This window comes from Schistocerca piceifrons, chromosome 4 (genome assembly GCF_021461385.2).
Source record: "Schistocerca piceifrons isolate TAMUIC-IGC-003096 chromosome 4, iqSchPice1.1, whole genome shotgun sequence".
Taxonomy (NCBI): Eukaryota; Metazoa; Arthropoda; class Insecta; order Orthoptera; family Acrididae; genus Schistocerca; species Schistocerca piceifrons.
The window spans coordinates 132,044,017-132,066,864 of NC_060141.1; the positions used below are offsets into that span (position 1 = coordinate 132,044,017).

At 37.9% G+C, this 22,848-nt stretch overlaps 2 protein-coding genes across 3 annotated transcripts in view; one reads left to right on the plus strand and one right to left on the minus strand.

Annotated features, from left to right (window-relative positions):
* Window positions 1–19,209, minus strand: part of LOC124795048 (tetratricopeptide repeat protein 30A) — a 184,878-nt gene extending 165,669 nt beyond the window's left edge. For both annotated transcript variants that reach the window (XR_007016639.1, XM_047258838.1), the window contains exons 1-2: window positions 18,875–19,209; window positions 3,976–4,041 (exon numbers count right to left, since the gene is read on the minus strand). Coding sequence is in view for 1 of the 2 variants with exons in the window: in XM_047258838.1 (XP_047114794.1) it covers window positions 3,976–4,041; window positions 18,875–18,928 (120 nt within the window). In the remaining variant the exon portion in view is untranslated. The remainder of the gene's footprint in view (window positions 1–3,975; window positions 4,042–18,874) is intronic.
* Window positions 19,210–20,548: 1,339 nt separating this feature from the next.
* Window positions 20,549–21,097, plus strand: LOC124796255. Its single transcript, XM_047260359.1, has 2 exons — window positions 20,549–20,845; window positions 20,971–21,097. The coding sequence occupies exons 1-2, from the start codon at window positions 20,581–20,583 to the stop codon at window positions 21,084–21,086; spliced, it is 381 nt and encodes a 126-aa protein (XP_047116315.1). The 5' UTR covers window positions 20,549–20,580; the 3' UTR covers window positions 21,087–21,097.
* Window positions 21,098–22,848: the final 1,751 nt, after the last annotated feature.

Genomic DNA, 22,848 nt, shown 5'->3' on the forward strand with positions numbered 1-22,848 from the left:
AGACTGAACATTCTGATGGAACAGCATCAAATTATGAACCATTTTTTCTGAATTACTTGGTTGAGCACTTACCTTTGCTTTGCTTTGCTTTCTGACTTCAGTTTTCATTTTTTTTCTAGTACCAGTAGATCTGTTTTACTGGCGGAAATACTTGTAATATTTTTTGTAGTCTTATTTAAATTATCATTCCCTTTACTAAAAGTCAGTTTCCCCTTTTTTTATATATATATATATATATATATATATATATATATATATATATATATATATATATATATATATAAAAAAAAGCACACACATCTGCCAACACTTTACTGCAAGGTTTTGATCCTAACCTATTTAGATGAAGTCCCTTGTCCTAGACACTTATTGATGACAAACTTATTAAGATCTAAAAATACTGCCCCTAAAGTACCACACTGATTTCGCACTCGGTCATTTATCCTGTCTATGTAGCTATCACTCACTGATCTTCTGTGTAAAATTCCACTTATCACTATCTTGGATACAGAATAGGTATTTTTGGCTGTTCTGATTATGTTTCTTGTTTCACTGATCAGCTCACTTTCACTGCAGCTGCGAAGAGAATTCGTCCCCACATGCACAAAAACACCCTTATATATTTCGTTGCCAGCCATGGTTTCACCTTCCTTTGCATTTTGTTTGGTACCCAAAATGTTTTTCAGGTGTTTAGTCATCTGATGTAGCCTAATTCCAGGTGGAACATCAATTTTACAGTTCGGGACTTTGATGATTTTTCATAAGAGAATTGCTAAGTAAAAGGAATTTGTTTTCGACACACAGCTTCTCTTCATAATTAGTGGATCTCTTTATGTTTCTTGGATTATTTCCCCCATTTTGCATCATCTTCTGAGAATTATAAATTTCAGGAAAACTCATTATTATTCATCAAGTTAGAGCAGATACAAGGACACATGACCATCTGGTGGGTGCAACATGCCCTTGATCCACAATGTCTTTGTACTAGTGGCAGTCTTCCCTGAAGATCATACATGCTGCCAGAAGGCAGTCAGCTGACAAGGCATTGATAATTCTAGCTTGATGGCGGCTGACAGCTGTTGCTAGTGTAGCATTCCCGCAGGCTGGAGTGACTGGCTTAGCACAGCCAGCACTGTAGGCAGAGGCTTCATTGGATTCCATTGGGCACCAGATAGAGTCAAACCTTGGACCCCACAGAGCATGGCTAGTAGCCTCCTGTCCTGACACACAGGTCCACTGAGCTCCACTGCTGAACTCTTTACTATCCCTTTGCTGCTGGTTGGCACCTATTTGTAGCACCCTTGCATCAAGGTGTTTTGCTATCTGGCAGCAGTGGCACACATGGGCGATTGATGCAATGCTGCACTGACATGTCATTATCTGAGTCCTACCATACATTGATGTAATGTGTGAGATGGTATGCAGGTCAATTGTGTCATCACTTGCATGCCTTTGGGACTGTAAGTGGGTCACTGTGTTACAAAATTCTTTGGCATCACAGTATTCCATCTGCACCACGACACTTACATGCACATCAAATGAATTTGCACACTATAGGTTCTATTTGTAAGCTACTTGATTTCCTCATTGTATTGCACAGTTAGTTATCTATACAGTCATATGGATGTCTGAGGATGGAGTTATATAACTTTAAAACTGATAACATACCACACATGTAAATGGCTGACAGACATAGGGGAATTACAGGCAAAGTTTAAACAGATTGTAAATTAGATTCTGGAGAAATGTAGAGTAAGATGATTGAGGATGGAAAAGATCCACTGTGGTCTAATAACAAAATTTGGAAAATGTTTAGGAAGCAGAGACTGTTGCATCCTTCACTAAAAAGAGAATGAGCCAATGACGACAAGCCAAATTACATGAAATTTGTGTGTCTGTAAAAAGATCGATGTGCAAAGCGTACAATAACTTCCTCCAACATACCTTAGCAAAAGACCTTTCTGAGAACCTGAGAAAATTGTGGTCCTATATAAAATCGCTAACTGGGTTGAAGGCTCTATCCAGTCACTTGTTGACCATTCTGGTGTGGCAACAGAAGACAGCAAAAGAAAACTGAAGTTTTAAGTTTGACATTTTAGAAATCATTCATGCAGCAAGACAGTACAAACATACTGTCATTTAACTGCTGCAAATACTCCTGTATGAAGAATGTAGTAATAGGCATCTCTGGTGTACAGAGGCAACAGAAAAAGTTAAAAATAAATAAGTTACCAGTCCAGATGGAATCCCAATTCAGTTTTATGGAGAGTACTCTATGTCATTGGTCCCTTACTTAGTTTGCATTTATTGTGAATCCCTTGCCCAGCACAAAGTCCCAAGTGACTGGAAAAAAGTATAAAAGAATGGACCTACATAGTTATAGACCAATAACCATAACATCGCCTTGCTGCAGAATTCTTGAACCTCTTCTCAGATTGAATACAATAAATTCCCTCAAGATGGAAAAGCTTCTGTCCACAAATCAGCTAGGATTTAAAAAGTATCGCTTTTGCAAAACTCAGTTTGCCCTTTCCTCACAACACTCTGTAAACCACATATGAAGGGCAACAGGTGGATTCCATATGCCTAGATTTCCTCACAGCATTTGACACAATGCCCCACTGCAGACTGTTAATGATGGTATGAGCATAAGGGATAGGTTCACAGATATGGGCATGGCTTGAAGACTTCTTCAGTAATAGAACCTACTATGTTGTCCATGACAGCAAGTGTTCATCAGAGATCAGGGTATCATCAGGAGGGCCCCAGGGAAGGGTGACAGGACTACTCTTATTCTCTATATACATAAATGATCGGACACACAGATGAACAGTAATCTGCAGCTATTTTCTGATGACACTGCGGTGTACAAGACGTTGTCATCACTGCATGACTGGAGGAGGATGCAAGATAACTTAGACAAAATATATAATTGGTGTGGAGAATGGCAGCTTACTATAGAAAAATCTAAGTTAATACAGACGAGTAGGAAAAACAATTCTGTAACGTTCGAATACAGCACAGTAGTGTGCTGCCTGACATGGTTATGCTGATTAAATACCTAGGCACAACATTGCACAGTGATATGAAATGGAATGATCATGTAATGATGGTAGTAGGGAAGGCGAACGGTTGACTTCAGTTTGTTAGGAGAATTTTGGGAAAATACAGTGCATCTGTAAAGCAGACCGCATATTGAATACTAGTGGAACCCATTCTTAAATACTGTTTGGGATCCTCACCATAGCAGATTAAAGGAACATATTGAAACAATTCAAAGATGGACTGCTAGATTTGTAACTGGTAGATTTGATCAACACATGAGTGTTACAGAGATGTTTGATGAGCTGAGATGCTTCATGAACTCAAATGGGAATCCTTGGAGTGAAGACAATGTTCTTTATGTGAGACACTGTTGAAAGTTTACAGAACAGGCATTTGAAGTTGAATGCAGAACAACTACACTACTGCCAGCATACATTTTGCATTAGGAGCATGAAGATAATATTATAGAAATAAGGGCTCATGCAGCAGTGTATAGGCAGCCATTTTCCCTCACACTATTTGCGAGTGGAACAGGAAAGTAAAGACCAGTAGTGGTACATGGTGTCATCTGCTATACACCGTACAGTGGCCTGCAGAGTATGCGTGTAGATGTAGATGTCAAACTTGTATTAATGGTAGTAGAACTTGTAGCTAAATGTAGCAGTAGTGCACTGAAATCACACTCAGATTTGATGCTACATTCAAAAGAATTTGTCAAAAAAAGTAATTTGTCAAATCATCCACATTTAGTATTTTTCTATCACACATCTCATTGCTTCACATGGAATCTTTTTGGAGGAATATTAAATTAAACCTGTACTAACAATTACTCTTTCAAGAATGTAATTCAGTTAAAAACATAACATAGACACAAATTGCACTACACTACTCATATTTTCTATGTTTTGAAGTGAACGAAAGTGGACTTACATTGGAATTTGTTCGTAAAACATTGTTAAGCACCTGAATAGCCTCTCCATATCGCTGGTCCCTGATCTGAAACCACAAGACGAAAAAATGTCTATCAAAGCAAGTATTTTGTAAAAACAGAAAGTGAAAGCCTCAGTTCAGAATAACAGCTGTTGCACACAGCTGTTTCAATATCAGTAACATGGAATGTCATCCCATTATATATAGATACCACTAGGCACACTTACAGGGAAATTCTATGTCAAATTTTGAATTACGTTAGCTGAGAGCTAGTTATTCCACAAGGAGAACAATGCAGTATCAAAACCTGGGAAAAACATTTGATAATTTTCATCTTGTAATGCAAAATGGGATTAATAATTAAACTCTGTCTCAGATTTAGATCTTACTTCTACCACAAAATTAACTCTCATTATGCTTTAAAACTTCTTTACATATGACAAACACTGACAGACAAACCAGAACTGAATAAAATGTTCCTAAATTGCTACTCACCAAATATAGGAAGCAAGGGGTAGTGAACAGGCCATTAAAAGATAGGACATTGGTTACCTTCCAGATAACATCCTTTCCCATAGCTAACAAAGTTATTCCAATACTTACAGTAATTGTTGTACAGGAATTATAGCAGATTTCTGTGTGGCATTTTATGTCCTCTGTATGAATGGCCACCACTAAACTGTATCCAAGAGCAGAGTTGACCATTCAGTGGCTGCACACATTGTTGAACACACGGTTAATTTCAATAGCTGCTTCAAAAATCATGCCCCCTGGATCCTTACCTTAACCACAGTTTCTCTAAATTAACATAGATAAGAGATGTCCTTGCAACACATCCTTCAATCCCGTAATCCGCCTTATCCTAATTTCCAATTCCTGGTAATCAAAGTGCCCCCCCCCCCCCCCTCCCAAATATTCCTATGCCATTACCCCATTCACCTAGTATCTCTCCCTCAAAGCCATCAACAATCCTTCCCCAACCCTCCCTCCCACTTTGCAGCTCCTTTTTCCCCTCATCCACTTCACCCAAAACAAATCCTAATCCTAGTCTAGCTGCAGTGCCAGCACAATATAGTCAGCCATAACAATGTAGCTACAGAGGTGTACATGTGTACTGTGTAGTCTATAGGTCTGAAGAAGGAATTGTCCAAAGGCTAGCAACTTTCTCAGTCTTGTTTATGTGTCTGTCGCTGACACAGCACCTCAAATATTCATTGAGTTGTTACCTTTATTCCTTGTATTATTCCAATATCTTAGAAATTAATCAATATGTAGCAAATTGATGTGGGGCAATCAAATATGATGATTTCAATTATGACAGGTCCTGAATACCAGTCATGAGCAACTACATTCAAGGCTGAGGTACCAAACCTCTAGCCAACCTCCTCTTACTCATCACATTAGGTTTCAGTTTCACTGAGCGACTCATCCTATCCAGTGTAACCAGCAAAAACAATGTCATTAACTGTTGTTAATTATTATTTTTATTTATTTATTCTTCACAAATTAAAGTCTATTATCTGGGAAGCTACACAGGCCATACAGCTCAAATTTTTGTGGATGGTAAAAATTGTATATGTTAATTATTTATTCCTGCTGCTTATAAACATTAAAAAATACAAATTCCAAGAGTATAACTACTTTATACCACTACAAATCTATTACAAACTCTTTAACCAATTACCCAACTACTAGCACTATTGTTGGTATTACAGATTCTATTCTGTTTATGTTAATTTATTAGCAAGCATACAAACAGACTGTAGGTGGTTGTTTCTACTACTTGAAACCCTCATAGTACCCCAGTCAACAACCATAGTCTTCTGGATTCTTTGGGCATAGGGCAGCATGTCAGTGTTTCCACTTAACATCTTAGAATCCACACTTACACAAACATGGTGAAACTCTTGAAAGCCAATTCATCCAATGGTAGCCAATCTCAGTTGCACTCTATTCATCTGTAGAGTATACTGTCTAGCAGAGATGGCAGCGTGCTGATGTGTGGTTGAAACCCTTATAAAGTCATTCCTGGCCTTCCTAGATGCTGCAGATGCAGTACTGTCTGAGATGTACCAGGCTGATTTTTTCCTCAGTGCTCCTTTGCAATCCAGCTTCCTTAATGCCTGATGACCATTACCAGCTCCATATTTGTAAAGTCCGCAATCCATAAAGTGTGCTATTAGTTATGTGATCCACCCATCTAATTTTCAGCATGCTTCTGTAGAAGCACATTTTGAAAGCTTCTATTCTCTTCTTATATAAACTATTTATCATCCATGTTTCACTTCCATACAGGACCACCCTCCATACAAATACTTTCAAAAATGACTTCCTGACACTTAAATCTACACTCGATGTTAACAAATTTCTCTTCTTCAGGAACGCTTTCCTTGCCATTGCCAGTCTTCATTTTATATTCTCTCCATTTTGGTCATGATCAGTTATTTTGCTTTCCAAATAGCAAAACTCATTCACTACTTTAAGTGTCTCATTTCCTAATATAATTCCCACAGCATCACCTGACTTAATTCAACTCTTTTTGCTTTTGTTGATGTTCATCTTATATCCTCCTTTCAAGACACTGTCCATCCTGTTCAACTGCTCATCCAGGTCCTTTGCTGCGTCTGACAGGATTACAATGTCACCAGCAAACTTTTCAAAGTTTTTATTTCTTCTACATGGATTTTAATTCCTAATCCAAATTTTTCTGTTGTTTCCTTTACTGCTTGCTCAATATACAGATTGAATAATGTCGGGGATAGGCTACAACACTGTCTCACTCCCTTCCCAACCACTGCTTCTCTTTCACGACCCTCAACTCATAACTTCCATCTGGTTTCTGTACAAATTGTAAATAGCCTTTTGCTCCCTATATTTCACCCCTGCCACCTTCAGAATCTGAAAGAGAGTATTCTAGTCAACATTGTCAAAAGCTTTCTCTTAGTCTGCAAATGCTAGAAACGTAGGTTTGCTTTTCTTTAATCTATCTTATAGATAAGTCATAGGGTCAGTACTGCTTCACGCGTTCCAACAGTTCTACGGAATCTGAACTGATCTTCTACCTGGTTTTCCATTCGTCTGTAAAGAATTCGTGTTAGTATTCTGAAGCCATGACATATTAAGCTGATAGTTCAGTAATTTTCATACCTGTCAACACCTGCTTTCTTTGGGATTGGAATTATTATATTCTTCTTGAAGTCTGAAGGTATTTCACCTGTCTTATACATCTTGCTCACCAGATGGACGAGTTTTGTCATGGCTGGCACTCCCGAGGCTATCAGTAGCTCTAATTGAATGTTGTCTACTCCCGGGGACTTGTTTTGACTTAGGTTTTTCAGAGCTCCATCAATTTCTTCACGCAGTATCATATCTCCCATTTCATCTTCCTCTACATCCTCTTCCATTTCCATAATATTGTCCCCAAGAACATCGCCCTTGTATAAACCCTCTATATACTCCTTCCACCTTTCTGCTTTCCCTTCTTTGCTTAGAACTTGTTTTCCACCTGAGCTCTTGATATTCATACAAGTGGTTCTCTTTTCTCCAAAGGTATCTTTAATTTTCCTGTAGGCAGTATCTATCTTACCTCTAGTGATATATGCCTCTACATCTTTACATTTGTCCTCTAGCTATCCCTGCTTAGCCATTTTGCACTTCCTGTCAATCTCTGAGATGTTTAATCTCCTTTTTGCCTGATTCATTTACTGTATTTTTATATTTTCTCCTTTCATCAATTAAATTCAATATCTTTTCTGTTACCCACGGTTTTCTACTAACCCCCGTCTTTTTACCTACTTGATCCTCTGCTGCCTTCACTGTTTCATTTGTCAAAGCTACCCATTCTACTTCTGTATTTCTTTCCCCCATATTTGTCAATTGTTCCCAAATGCTCTCTCTGAAACTCTCTACGACCCCTAGTTCTTTCAGTTTATCCAGGTCCCATCTCCTTAATCCCCACCTTTTTGCAGTTTCTTCAGTTTTAATCTACAGCTCATGACCAACAGATTGTGGTGAGGGTCCACATCTGCCCCTGGAAATGTCCTGCAATTTAAAACCTGGTTCCTAAATCTCTGTCTTACCATTATATAATCCATCTGAAACCTTCCAGTGTCTCCAGGCCTCCTCCACATATATAACATTCTTTCATGATTCTTAAACCAAGTGTTAGTAGTAGTAGTAGCAGCTCTATTCATCCATAGATCTCTTTTTACACGGATATAGGACATGTCAAAGTATTTACAAGTTTAGATCAGTTTAAAATAAGCTAATTCGTATACACATATATTTACAGACTTCTAGTTAGAGACAATCATTAGATTTACTCCTGGTATACAATACTTTTTTTACAGATAACTTATTAAATAATGTAATGCCACACTGTTCACTTATATCTCACTATCAGTCACTGCACACACTATACACACATTGTTTCATAACGCTTCACTCACTACACACACACACACACACACACACACATACACACAGGTGATCTCTGGGCCATTTTCTGTACAACTTCCCATTTGCCATCCTGAAAAACTGAGTCAGCATCCCTCCATAATGAGTGAGATGTTAAGCTCAAAAAGAGGAAGAGGTGTTAGTATTGTACTACGCATAGCTTGGGGTAAGTATTTCCAGAAAGGAAAAAAGAGGGGAAAAAAAGCTGTTATGTGGAATGTTAGATATTTTATATAACATTTTTTTCATCAAACCCCTACTCTGTTTTAGCTAAGTAATCCTTCAATGTATAAAGTGTATTGCATAACAGGTACTTTTTAGCTGCCTTTTTAAATAAGCGTATTTTTGCAATTTCTTTAATCTCTTTTGTTAATTTATTGTACAGTTTATTTCTTGGTAGAAAATTCTGTTTTGAGTTTTATGTTTATCTTTTCTTGGTAAACGTAAGTTGAGTCTACTTCTTGTTGCATGGTCATGGACAGAGCTGTTTGTGCAGTAATTACCAATGTTATTTTTGATGTGTACAACTGACTGGTAAATGTATTCACATGGAGCTGTTAAAATCCCGTGTTTTGAACAGATATTTTCAGTGAGCTAGATTAGTATTTTTGGTTATTATTCTTATGGCTCTTTTCTCGAGTTTGAAAATTGTGTTTAAATTTTGTGCGTTTGTTCCTCAAAAAGAATGCCATAGCTAAGAATTGAGTGTACATATGAATAATATGTAACTAAAAGACACACTGATGATAGGATTATAAGAGCATAACATGCTGATGACAATCTGTTTGCAAGTACCTTTGTGTGTTGACACCACTTCAACTGAGAATCAATATTCATTCCTAGAAATTTTGCATTTGTTACACAGTCTATAGAGGTGCCATCTACACTTAATTTTACATTGTCATTTTTTCTCTTCAAACTGAAATTCATGATATTGGTTATCTTTATGTTCAATGTCACTTTATTGCTTATTGCCCAATCATAAACTTCCTTGAGAGTTTCATTTGCTTTCTCGGCAAGGAGTTCTCTTATTTTCTCAGTGACTATAATACTACTGTCATCAGTGAAGAGAATTTTCTCACCATGAGTAACACTACTGGGAAAGTCATCGATGTACATCAGGAACAGTCTTGCTCCTAATATGCTACCTTGCAGAAACCCTATGTTAATGTACTTTGATTCTGATAAGTGTTTTACTAAATGTTTAGATCTATTTGAAGTATGTTTTATCTCTACTCTTTGTACCCCATCTGCTAGGTAGGATCAAAACCAGTCATTAGCTATTCCTCTTATCCCTAATGCTTCTAATTTATTTAATAGAATCTTGTGGCCGACTGTGTCAAATGCCTTAGAAAGATCCAAAAATATGCCTGTGACACACTCATCTTTATCAAGAGCATCAAGTACAATTTTTGTGAATTCTGCTATGGCCGACTCCATATATTTGCCACTTTGGAAACCAAACTCTGATTCGCTTAAAAGACTATATTTGTTCAGGTAATTCATTAATCTGTCTTTCATAATTGCTACTATTGTTTTTGAGAATGCTGACACCAGGAAAATGGGCCGGTAATTTTCTATGTCTTCTGCATTACCTTTCTTAAGCAAAGGTACAACTCTTACCTGTTTTAACTGCTCTGGAAATGTCCCCGATGTGAAGGATTCATTTATTATATTCGTTAAGGGGCTTTGTATAATCCCTATGCATTGCTTCAGTACACACACTGGTACTTCATCTAAGCCTACTGCCTTTTAATTTTTGAACACATTTATTGATTTCATTCTCTGAGGTTGGAAGTAACAGCATTGTATTTAGTGCAACATTATTTACAGGTGTTATATTTGTTTTGAGGAATTTTTGCTGCAACTTCTCTGCAATACTTGAAAAACGTTCATTTGCATAGTTTGCTAAGTGTTGTGGATCAGTTATTACCTTATCCCCCTCCCTTAGCAGTATGTTATTCTGCATTTGTTTGCCTCTCCCTGTTTGCTTTTTTTATAACATCTCAGACTGATTTGGTTTTATTCTCAGCATTATATATTATTTTGTCATTAAATGACTTATTTGCAGCAATCAGCACCTTCCTATATATCTTTTTGTATCTATGATAGAAATTTAAGAATTCTGGATCATTGTGAATCCTTTTCATGGAACTGAGGTGTTTAAGTGTACGGGAGGAGTTCTTAATAACTGCTGTTATCCATCTGTTTTTGTGAGACGTTGATACAAACATGCATACTTTTGGAAATACCTTTTCAAAGTTCAATTTAAACAATGTGGAGAATTTAGAGAATTTTATATTCACATTGTTTACCTTATACACTTCATCCCAGCTTTGTTTCTCTAGTTCTTTTGAAAACTCTTTTATTTTGATTTCTGATAGAGGTCGTTTGTAGGCTTATAGTTTAGGGAATGATTTGATGCCTGATTTTACTGTTGTTATTTGACAGAGATGCTCTGATAGTCTGAGATCTTTTACAGCTACATCCCATTTTTCCCTGTCCATATTTGTGGCCACATGGTCAATTACTGATGCAGTTGTTGTAGTAACCCTTGTTGCACTATTGACCAATAAGGACATGCCAAAACTTTGACCGAGCGAGGTGGCGCAGTGGTTAGCACACTGGACTCGCATTCGGGAGGACGACGGTTCAATCCCGTCTCCAGCCATCCTGATTTAGGTTTTCCGTGATTTCCCTAAATCGTTTCAGGCAAATGCCGGGATGGTTCCTTTGAAAGGGCACGGCCGATTTCCTTCCCAATCCTTCCCTAACCCGAGCATGCGCTCCGTCTCTAATGATCTCGTTGTCGACGGGACGTTAAACACTAACCACCACCACCACCACCAAAACTTTGAAGGACATATATGAAGGTGCTGCTGGATTCATTTATGATATTAGTGTTGACGTTAATGTCCCCACACAGAATTATGTTGACCTTTGTACTTGAGACTTTATCTAGAACTTCTGCTAATATATTGAAAAAAGTGTCCACACTACCACTGACCTATACACACACAAAATGATTAATTTCTTGGTGATACCATGCCCTGTTAATTCAATAGCTGATATTTCAAAGTGTTTGTCTTCACTTACTGTACTGAGGTCATGTCTTGATTTGAACTGTGTTCCTTTTCTGATATAAATGCATGATCCTCCACTCCTTCAAGTAGTTCTGTAGTAAGAGTTTGCCTTTTCATACAATGATAATACTACATGTTGGATTTCTGTGTCTCTACACCAGTGCTCAATAATACAAACTACTGTGCAGTTCAACGATTGTAGCTCAACTTCTAATAGTTGTATTTTATTTTTTATTGATTTCATGTTTTGATGGAGGATTGTTAAGTCTGTGAAATTCCCCATGTTACTCTTTCCAAAAGTTTGTTTTTCTTTGTTAAATCTGGTATATGTGACATTTGAAGTGTTAAAATCTGTGTTGTCAGTGATTGTTACAGTATTTTTTAAACTGCTGGAGATACTCTTTAGGCAGGGGAACCTGTTGTCTGGATTTATCCTAAAAAAGACCTACTTTTCCTGCCTATGACAACAGATATTTGACCATGTGTGGCCTGAGATCCACCCCATATACTTTCATGAATCAGCTGTACCAATCTTCTCTTAGCTATGATTAAGTTATGCTCTGCGCAAAATTCTACCAGGCGGCTTCCTCTTTCATTCCTTACCCCCATTCTATATTCATCCACTACTTTTCCTTCTCTTCCTTTTCCTATTATTGATTCCAGTCCGCCATGACTATTAAATTTTCGTCTTCCTTCAGTATCTGAATAATTTCTTTTATCTCATCATACATTTCTTCAATCTCTTCATCATATGTGGAGCTAGTTGGTATGTAAACTTGTACTACTGTGGAAGGCGTGGGCTTCATGTCTATCTCGGCTACAACAATGCATTCACTATGCTGTTCATAGAAGCTTACACACGTTCCTATTTTTTTCAGTCATTATTAAACCTACTCCTGCATTACCCCTATTTGCTTTTGTATTTATAACCCTGTATTCAGCTGACAGGAAGTCTTGTTCCTCCTGACACCAAACTTAACTAATTCCCACTATATCTAACTTTAACCAATCCATTTCCCTTTTTAAATTTTCTAACCTACCTGCCCCATTAAGGGATCTGACATTCCACACTCCGATCTGTAGAATGCCAGTTTCCCTTCTCGTGATGACGACGTCCTCCTGAGTAGTCCACAACTAGAGACCTGAATGGGGGACTATTTTACCTCCGGAATATTTTACCTAGAGGACGCCATCATCATTTAACCATACAGTAAAGTCTGAAATTATCACGCAAAAAAATGGCTGGCCAGTCTCCTTGTAATTTTACATTTTTTTTTAATATTATAAGCAACTGGTTTGACTGCCTTAGAGCAGACTGAATCTGACAGGTCGGCTGTGGACTGGTGTGAATGTTTGTTGGGGGTGGCCAGTTGTGAGATGGACTGTGACAGGCAAACTGAATATAGGTCAAGGCATCTAACCAGCCATGAGGCCCAGCAGTCATCAAGGTTTCCCAGGCGGAAAGAGATGTGTTCTGGCAGCATGATCAGGGAATGAGCTAAGATGGAGAGGCCTGTGACTTGGGGTATTGTCACTAATATAATTTTAATGAAGATAAATGCCTTAAAGCATACTAGAAAGAAACCAATGACAGCTTTGGAACTGTAACAATGAGATGAACTCACTGAACATAAGTCCATGCCTAAAGCTTTAACAGTTATAACCATTATTTTTTATAATAACTAGTGACTGAAAGCATCATGAAAGTCACACTTAAGGTACACCAGATGAAAGTGGATAACATCAAAAATAAAATGAACAGATTATTTTTAATTTAAAAAATATATAATAACAATCCTTCATAGAGATACAAATGCTCTTACCAGCAAGAGCTTTTCTTTAATATTCCAACAACATTTGACATATATTTAATTATAGTCAATGCATAAATGATTTTATTAAGAGATCGCAAACTGACCAAAAAAGATTTTCTGAACATTTTCTCGTATGTATTTATATGCAATTATTGTGAACTTCTAAATCTCAGGACTCCGATTTCAAGCTGGCCAATTTTTCTTTTCCTTTTTTTCCCTTCTAGAGTCAGTAAAGCTATGGCCTGGGTGTGTGCTATGAATGATACTTTCATGTAGTGTACTTCTAAATCTCAGGACTCCGATTTCAAGCTGGCCAAATTAATGAAGAGATCTTGCATGAGTGACTTTAGTTTCCATGGTAGGTCATTGCAGTTGTGAACCAGTCAAGACTTGTGGTTTAACAGATTCATATTGTGATGGACTTGAACTGGTTCAGTTTGAATAGCACTGATGGCTACAAAATTTAGATTTGCTGGGAATCAATAGACCATGCCAGTCAACATTAAGGGTTGGATCAGGTTTTCAAGAGTTTATTGCGCTGATATACTTTATCAATTAGTGCATGCTACTGGGTACAAATGACATGTCTGCACAAATTAATCCCAAATTTTTCCAATGCTGATAGATATTGGACAGTTATTCAATGAGTTACTTGTATTTGGCTACCATCCAGATGCACTTCGTATTTCTGAGAAATGAAAGGGAATTACATCAAAGTTAAAATCAATCTTTTTTAAGCAGTATTATTGTCCTTGGGGTTTCCACAAAAGATCCAGTCACAGTTCATCTTTTATTAAACTATTTGTTAATGTGTCTCACTGGTAGCATCAGGTTTTGGTATAAATATCATTATGTTGTGCTGTTTAGCTACAGAAAGATAATGTACAGCCACTTCCTACTGACGATAGCAAGCCATGCTCAAAATTAACGGCCGTACATTGCCCACACTCTGGCAGAACTTACTACTATGTTGTAATTGTTTGTGTCAAAACAGATACACGATGTGAGGAGTAGGAACAAGACTCCCGTGAGTCATGTCATAAGTTTTCACAAGAGAAGTTATTTTGGTGATAAATGAGGCTTTTGGGATGAGTTGAACGAGCATAGATGCTGGTCATGCAAGGAAAAAGAGTGTTAATGTAGGGTGTGGTACCTCTAGGGCAATACATCACTTCTGGGTCTAGTTTAGCAGGGGATACAACCCATCGGTTTTGACCAATGACGTAAGAATTGGACAGAGAGTACGTATTACAAGGATGAAAGAGCTGAGAAGAATGTTCAGAAACAAAGGAATGCAAGAGAGAAAAACTGTACTCCACATATATAAGGTGGAAATAGACGTACATTACATTTGCAATCTGCACCTCAATTGAACTACACAGAGACAAGACGACGACACATGTACAATTTGTATCCTGTACTTCACTATGGGGTACAGTTTTCTTGTTGCCTTGGATGCTAATAGTATCCCATTCGTTACTTGAGCTATATAGCTATACGCAACATTTGTATCTTGCTCGCTAATTGACATATATAGTGTCAGTGTAAAGGCGAAGTGAAGGACGGGATACAAATTTTAGTTGTGTCGTCAGTGTAAAGCCGAAGTGAAGGACGTGATACAAATTTTAGCTGTGTCGGGGGTTTCGCCTGTAATATAGCAAGTACACATTTGAAAATGTCGTACTGATACTAGTGCTGGGAAACGAAAGAAGATCGACAGCTGAGAAATTTCTATTACGTACTTCACAACATGAAAATACCCATATTGGTGGAATAAAACAGTGAAATATGTCAAAATAGTGAAATAAAGTGAAAGAATCAAATGGAAAACTGAACTTACCACACAGAAATATCGAGGAATAACCGAAGCTCGCCTAGACAGACAGTAACGAAAATTACATACCCACAAACATACAAATCCATTCCTATAAACGAGAATAAGACACTAAAAATTGTCCTACAATAACAAATATTCCAAATTACCTCAATATCATTATGAATAATTATTTTAATGTAAAATGATAGCGCTCATCCGGAACACAGATCTGTTTTATTATCTATGCCTCGAAGTGAATACATTACTATCTATGACTAATGTATGATGTCATTGGTCAAAACCGACGGGTTGTATCCCCTGCTTCACTAGACCCTCACTTCTTATCCTAGTACACTAGCTGATACTACAGTGAGATATACAGACAAAAAGAGCCTACATTGCTTTTCACTAAGTTCTATGGTTATGATGGAAGAAACACACTCTAAATGATGCACATGACATAAATATTTGTGAGAATCTAACTGATAGCTATTGGAAAGTAGTTAAAAAATAAATGAGGAAACTATTCAAACCTTTAAATCATGTCTTTAAGAAGTAGACTGGAGGCTTGTTAATGATGAAAACAATGCCACACCCAAGTCCAATTTGTTCAGGAATGAAGTGGCACTAATATTTGAAAATATTTTTCCAAAATAGATTTAAAGGGTTTAAACCAAGAATTCACCAATAAACCGTGGATCACCACTGGTCATCTGGAATGGCTCCACCCAGTATACACACAGAGTGCACACTGGCTTTCTTCCCCTTCTTGGCAGCCATGTCCCTAAGGGATCCCATAACGCGCCTAACGTTGGAGCTCCCAACTATCAATAATCCCACCCTGTGTGACTGTTCAGATCTTGCAGGCTGAGAGATTTCCTCTGAAACAGGCCAGGCGATGGCATCTGGCTCAGCCATAGACAGCACTTGGAACCTGTTTCTCAGACTAACTGGGGAGGCCCTTGCGGTTTACTTTCCAATGAAAAAGAAAACACAGGAAATGTGGCTATTAGAAATTAAATTAACATACAGACACTCAAGAAACTAAACTATTAAACACACAAATGATATTATAAAAATCGCTCCTGGTTAGGAAATCGTAAAGGCCACCAAATCTGTTACTTCTCTGTGGCTGTGTCTATCTTGGCCGGCTGTTGCTGCCTGACTGGGAACTTGAATGCAAGGTCACACGCCGGGGACCAGTGGAAAGGAACTTCTTTATGTAATAGTGCATGGAGTGGTTGTGCCACTGCAGCAGCGTCTGGTATGAAATTGTGGTAGTATGCAATTTTAACTAAAAATGCCTGTAAGTCCTTGACTGATGTGGGGTGTGGCAGTGCAGCAATAGCATCAATATGCTGGTGCAATGGTTTAATGCCAGCATGTAACAATTTAAAAACCAAATAAATAATGGAAGGTCGAAATACACTGTCTTCTCCAAATTGCACTTTAACCCTGCAGACTGTAAAACAGAAAATAGAGCATGAATGTTCCGCAAATTTTCCTCTGTAGCGGTATCAGACACTACCGTATCATAACAGCTTGTCAGGGTGCGGCACAGGATAGGTATCAATGACTGACTGTGCATTAATAGATTTATTAAAATCGCCAAGAGGTATAATTTACCAGTAGATTTTTTGACTATTACTAGTGGTGCTGACCATTCACTGAATGAAATAGGCTGAATGACATCAAGGGATTGAAGACAATATACTACTGCTTTTACTTGATCCTATTAAGTTACCAGTACCGGGCAGGCATGGAAAGAAAGGGGCAGACAGACTGTTTCATCATAATATGAGCATGAAATTGTGTTCCACAACTCATTCCTGAAGAAAAAAAGAGAAGAAAATTCAGCAAAGAGAGCATCTCACTGTTCATATGCAACTTGATCAGAAGCCAAATGCACTTCATCACTGATGGAGAACCCAAACAGTTTAAAAGCATCCAAACCAAACAGATTTTCAGCGTCAACATTGTCCACAACTAGGAATGCCAATGAATGAACCACAGACTTTTAAGTCATAGGTGCAGAAAACTGTCCAAGAATGGACAGCCTCTGTGACAATGGAGTCACACAGAGAACCCAAATCCATATAAGTGTGAGAATTCTCCAATGTTGCTGCTGCACGTATGTCCACCTGCATTCTCAGTGATTTGTTAAACACATGCACTTGCTTTGAGAAAGTCACTGCTGACACACTGTTCACGTCCATGTTTGTTTCATCCTCACTCAGGTTTGGAAAGAGTTACATACAGAAGCAATGTGTCCTTTCTTATGGCATCTATTACACATTGCCCAGCCTTGGGACATGTGGTCCCTTCATGTTGAATGAAGCAGTATGGGCATAAAAGGAGCAGAGCATGAGTCTGTTGCTCTTGTGACATGGACTGTTGTTGTGAATGCCAATTATCTATATTGTGCTGAGACATAGAGCACACCAGTGGCAAGAGGCAATCAATACCTTCACTGCATGATGATAACGGTGAAGTCACTGATGACAGTGCCACTAAAACAGAGTTATTAAACATGGTTTTCTGAAACTACTTCACCAAAGAAGATGAAGTAAATATTCCTGAATACCAATCAAATACCCAAAAAGGGAAATAGGAGTAATCCGCAGAATTACAGGCCCACATCACTAATGTCGATTTGCATTAGGGTTTTGGAACATATACTGTATTCGAACATTATGAATTACTTCAAAGAATACAATTTATTGACACACAATCAGCATGGATTCAGAAAACAGTGTTCTTGTGAAACACAACTAGCTCTATACACTCAAGGAGTAATGAGTGCTAACGACAGAGGATTCTAATTCTGTTTAAATATTTTGGCTATGTTGTCAGGAAGCCATAACAAAATTGGTGTCTTCATTTCAAGTAAGTAAATTAAAGGGTCTTGAAAAATACAGTATATTTCTAAGGCCAGACTGTTCTTTACAGTTGCATTTCAATTTTCCCACCGGTCTGAAATACCCTTCCTACTTGTATTGGCAGTAAGATAAGAAGGGAACTGTCTTATCTGTCAACTAATAAAAAAAAATGCAACTCAAATCTGACAGAGATTACAATAATAAATTTACTAACAGGTAGAATAATTCGAACACAAAAATGTCTTCATCAGTGATGACATGTGACAAATGTCACCCTAACCTCAGCTAATTTTGAATAAATGTACATTTGCACGGCACAACTTTAGAATACAATTGGTGCCTGGTAACTGTGCGTGTTCGTATGTGTGACCTAACACAATTGGCAAACTGTGATAACAATTCACTGCGAAATTCAAATGAAATGGGGAAACAATCAATAAAATGGTTTTTTTCTTTAACTACTAGTAATCATGGCATGTAAGCAGTAACGGGGCAACAAACAAAAGTGCACGGCCTGTAATGTCGCGTTGAAGTTCGGGTCCTTTAAGGGTGAAGGCTAATTCACCCTAGCCGTCACGTCACTTCACCCCAAAATATTCCACAATGCCTTTCAAATGCAGTAAATTAATGAAGCCATTTTCATTAAATACCTTAAATTTTAATTCAGAATGTCAGAAACAATGAAGGAGGAAAATACATTTCTTTACTATGTTGTCAGTAACATGAGAAAAACCACACTTTGGACAAGATAAACTGGTTCTGTTAATTCCTTTATAAATATTGTTTGATGTGTTTGTATGTTATACCTCAGTGGGTTTGGTCAAATATTTTACGAAACAAAAATCAACAAACCATTACGTAGACAGTTTTCGTGTATTCTCCATCTCTGATCTGAATCCCGAACATTGCTAACAACGTGATCAATAACACCTAAATAACATACAGAACTACTGGCCGTTGTGGCGGCTTGAGTTCATACGTTTCCATGACAACAGTTACTTCGAAATTCTCCGACCCCCCCCCATCCCTTGCAAATTCAACAAAAATTCAAAGCAAAAATGTTTCTTTTAGGGTACAGTTGCTTCTCTCAAGTTCGCAACCAAATTTTATCTCCTCTCATTGGGCAGACGAAGAAATATTAAGTCCTTCATTGTTGTTTCTGACCGACCAGTGACCTTCGCGAAGTGGAAGACAACACACTGCATAGTGCATGGGCATATTAAGAAATAACGTAACTGCTATAAATCACACGTTCCTCAGACATACGGCCAAGTCACACTGTTCTTCACGTCACGTCACGTCAATCCGCTTAACCCAGTACGATCGGCGATGAGTTAACGTCAATGGAACACGAAGCAGGAGTAGAGTATCGGAATTAAGGAACCATCAACAATAAAGTCTGTTAATGGCCAAAGTAGATTTCATGACGTATGTTCTTGAACAATTTCGGTGGCAAGTTACTTAGAAGTAAAACAATATTTAAAAATATTGACATATATTTGCAAGCGAAAAACATATACATACAAAAACATCAAACAATATTTATAAAGGAATTAACAGAACCAGTTTACCTTGTCCATTGTGTGGTTTTTCTCATGTTACTGATAACATAGTAAAAAAATGTATTTTCCTCCTTCATTGTTTCTGACATTCTGAATTAAAATTTAAGGTATTTAATGAAAATGGCTTCATTAATTTACTGCATTTGAAAGGCATTGTGGAATATTTTGGGGTGAAGTGACGTGACGGCGTGGGTGAATTAGCCTTCACCCTTAAAGGACCGAAACGGAAAGCATTTCACAATCAACTTCATAAAACCGCCTCCGTGGTTGATGTCGCTAAGGCCGGGGGAGTGTCTCCCGACAGTACGCACTTGGCTGTTTAGACGTTTACTGACCGGAAGTTGGTTTCACGTGACGAGGCATCCTGTTCGAAGACGCCATTCACGTTGATATTTGCCTTGTGCTCCATTTAACTGCTTTCGTTGTTTGTTGCTGCTTCTTGTTATTTCGTTGCTGCTGTTCCGTTTTGTTATTGTTTCTTGTTATTGTTTAGTTTGTTTTAACAAACATGAGTGATTCCCAAGAAACGCTCTATAAGTGTGAGGAATGCAGTTCAGAGTTTACGCCCTTATGAGGAAAGTTCATGAACTTGATATCCATGTGTCTAAAAAAGGAAAAGGCAGTGAATTGTGTCCCCAGTGCGGAATTGCATTTATGAGATGCAGTTCATTAAAACGTCATCAAATAACTGCATGGCATGAAGTCGGAGGAAAACAGTCGGAAATGCCGCATTATTTGCCCACAGTGCTCTCTCTCGTTTCTCACCTATGACACACTGAGAACACATATTCAAGAGAACCATGACGTTAGTTTTGAGTGCCAGGAGATAGAATTTGGTTGTCTTGCAGGTTTGTTTTTTACATTTATTGTGTTAGTCACGTTTTAGTAAATTTTGTTGATCCCAAGTACATGACTTAAAAATACTGCCTTAACATTTTTTCAGATTTTGAAGAGTGCAAAATTTCTTACGAAAAAGTAAACCATGTTCGTTATGTAATGAATTGTTCGGAGCAGGAGCGACTAGAAAAACGTGTTCGATATTACCACTGCCATCGCTCTTTCAATTTCAATTCTAAAGGAACAGGTGCCAGGTGTGTCAAAAGTATGGGCATGAATAAAATAGGCAGTACTTGTCCATCCAACATGCAAGTGACAATAACAGAGGACAAATGCTGCTTAAAATTTTTTCCAAAACATATGGGACACACCCAAGATGTTGGAAGAACATTTCTGCATGGGAACGAGAGGGCAGAGTTGGCAGGTAAAATGGATTATGTTACACTTATGTACATGAAACATGAAATTATCAAATTTATTTGTGTGAACAGACGTAGGGTCTATCAATGTGCTTCATTTTTATTTCCCTTTTTTTTTTTCTTTTTTCAGGACGGCTGTCACAGGGTGTTCCTGTTGGACGAGTCTTACAAGATGTCCGAAGTGCACCAATCGCTGCAATGTGGAGAGAATCCATCTCCTTGAGAAAAAAGATTTGCATAATATAAAAAGGAATTTTGATATTGGTTATGCAACGAAGAAGCATGAAAATGATGCAGTGAGTGTGAAATTGTGGGTTGAAGAAATGAAGAGACAAAGTGACAACCCAGTACTGTATTTCAAGCAGCAAAAACAAGTGGATCCTAATTTTCAAGATGAAGACTTCATTCTTATTATAATGACAGACTTTCAGGCCGAACAACTTCTAAAGTATGGAGAAGATAAAATATGTGTGGATGGCACTCATGGCATGACTGCATACGATTTTCAACTTTTTACTATTGTCGTTGTTGATAGATATGGTGCTGGAATGCCAGTTGCATTTTGTTTTTCAAATAGGGGAGACATGTGCTTACTGTCTTTTTATTTCAAATGTGTGAGAGAAAGGGTGGGCACTGTAAAGACCAATGTGTTTATGTCTGATGATGCACCAGCATTTTATAATGCATGGTCAGCAGTAATGGGACCTGTGCCAAACCAGTTGCTGTGTTCTTGGCATATACAACGGAACTGGTCTCAGAATTTAAGGAGAATTTCTGGGGGTAGTGAGAAAAAATCAGTAGTGTTTAGTTCACTAAAGCGACTTCAGACTGAACTGGATATAGATGTTTTTAGTTGTAGTCTGGAGAAAGTGGTGGAAGACTTATTGAATGATCCGGATACTGCAGAATTTGGCAGGTACTTTCTTAAGATGTACTGCCAGCGAGTGGAAAAGTGGGCGTATTGTTTTAGGCACCGATTGGGCATTAATACAAACAATTACTTGGAGTCCCTACATAAAGTTATTAAATACAGTTATCTAGAAGGGAAAAAGTGCAGAAGGCTGGATAAGTCATTAAATGCTTTGTTATGTTTAGTGAGAGACAAAGTATATGAGGGCTTAGTGAAGCTCTCAAAATGTAAACAGTGCTCTAGGGTGTCAAGAGTGAAAGCAAGCCACAACAATAGCTCAGCTATAACAAATGGGATGATTTTATGCAGGGGTGAAGGGTTGTGGGAAGTGCTTTCTTCCACTGGTTGTGAAGTGTATGTTGTAAAAAATTCAGAACTGATATGCGAAAGAAAATGTTCACTTAAGTGCAACACCTGCAACATATGTGTACATTCGTATAAATGCAGCTGTTTAGACAACATTTTAAATTTTAACATATGTAAGCATATACATGCATGTGCCAAATCATTGTCTGGTGCTGTCCAGGAGAGTGAACAGTGTTCCTTGCCCTCTAGTGCAGACAATGAATATGTGTCAGCATTGCTTTCTGGCAATTCAGAAAAATCTGCTGACACATTTGAACAGGATGTGATGTCTCACTGTGAAACTATAGTAGCACTCAGCAAAGGAACACAGTGTGGACAGGAGACTAAGGCCAAAGTATTGAAGGATCTGAAGAAGATCATTGGTAATCTTAATAAAGATTTTTCTTTCTCAGAAGAAAACACAGTAAATGTGAATGCCAAGATTGAATCTCAGGCTAGATTTTTTTCCACAAAGCAGAGAAGGATTTTGTGAGGGGTGATTAAGTGTTAAAAAAAAAGTAAACTCCAGGTTGGAAATATCAACAATATTAGGAAAAAAATAGTTTGCCACTCACTGTAAAGGTGACATGTTGAGTTGCAGACAGGCACAATGTAAAGAATGTTACACATTTAGTTTTTGGCCAAAGCCTTCTCCAGAAAACAAAACACAAACAGATTAACACTAGCAACCACACATGACCAATATCTCCCACTGCAGATAGTGGAGATGTGTGCAGGGAGTGTGCTTGCGTG

Bases quoted from the DNA above. Each gene is read 5' to 3' on its own strand.
- LOC124796255 (XM_047260359.1), top strand. From the start codon at position 20,581: ATGAATTGTTCGGAGCAGGAGCGACTAGAAAAACGTGTTCGATATTAC. The intron at 20,846-20,970 runs GTAAAATGGATT...TTCTTTTTTCAG, and splicing joins CGAGAGGGCAGAGTTGGCAG to GACGGCTGTCACAGGGTGTT.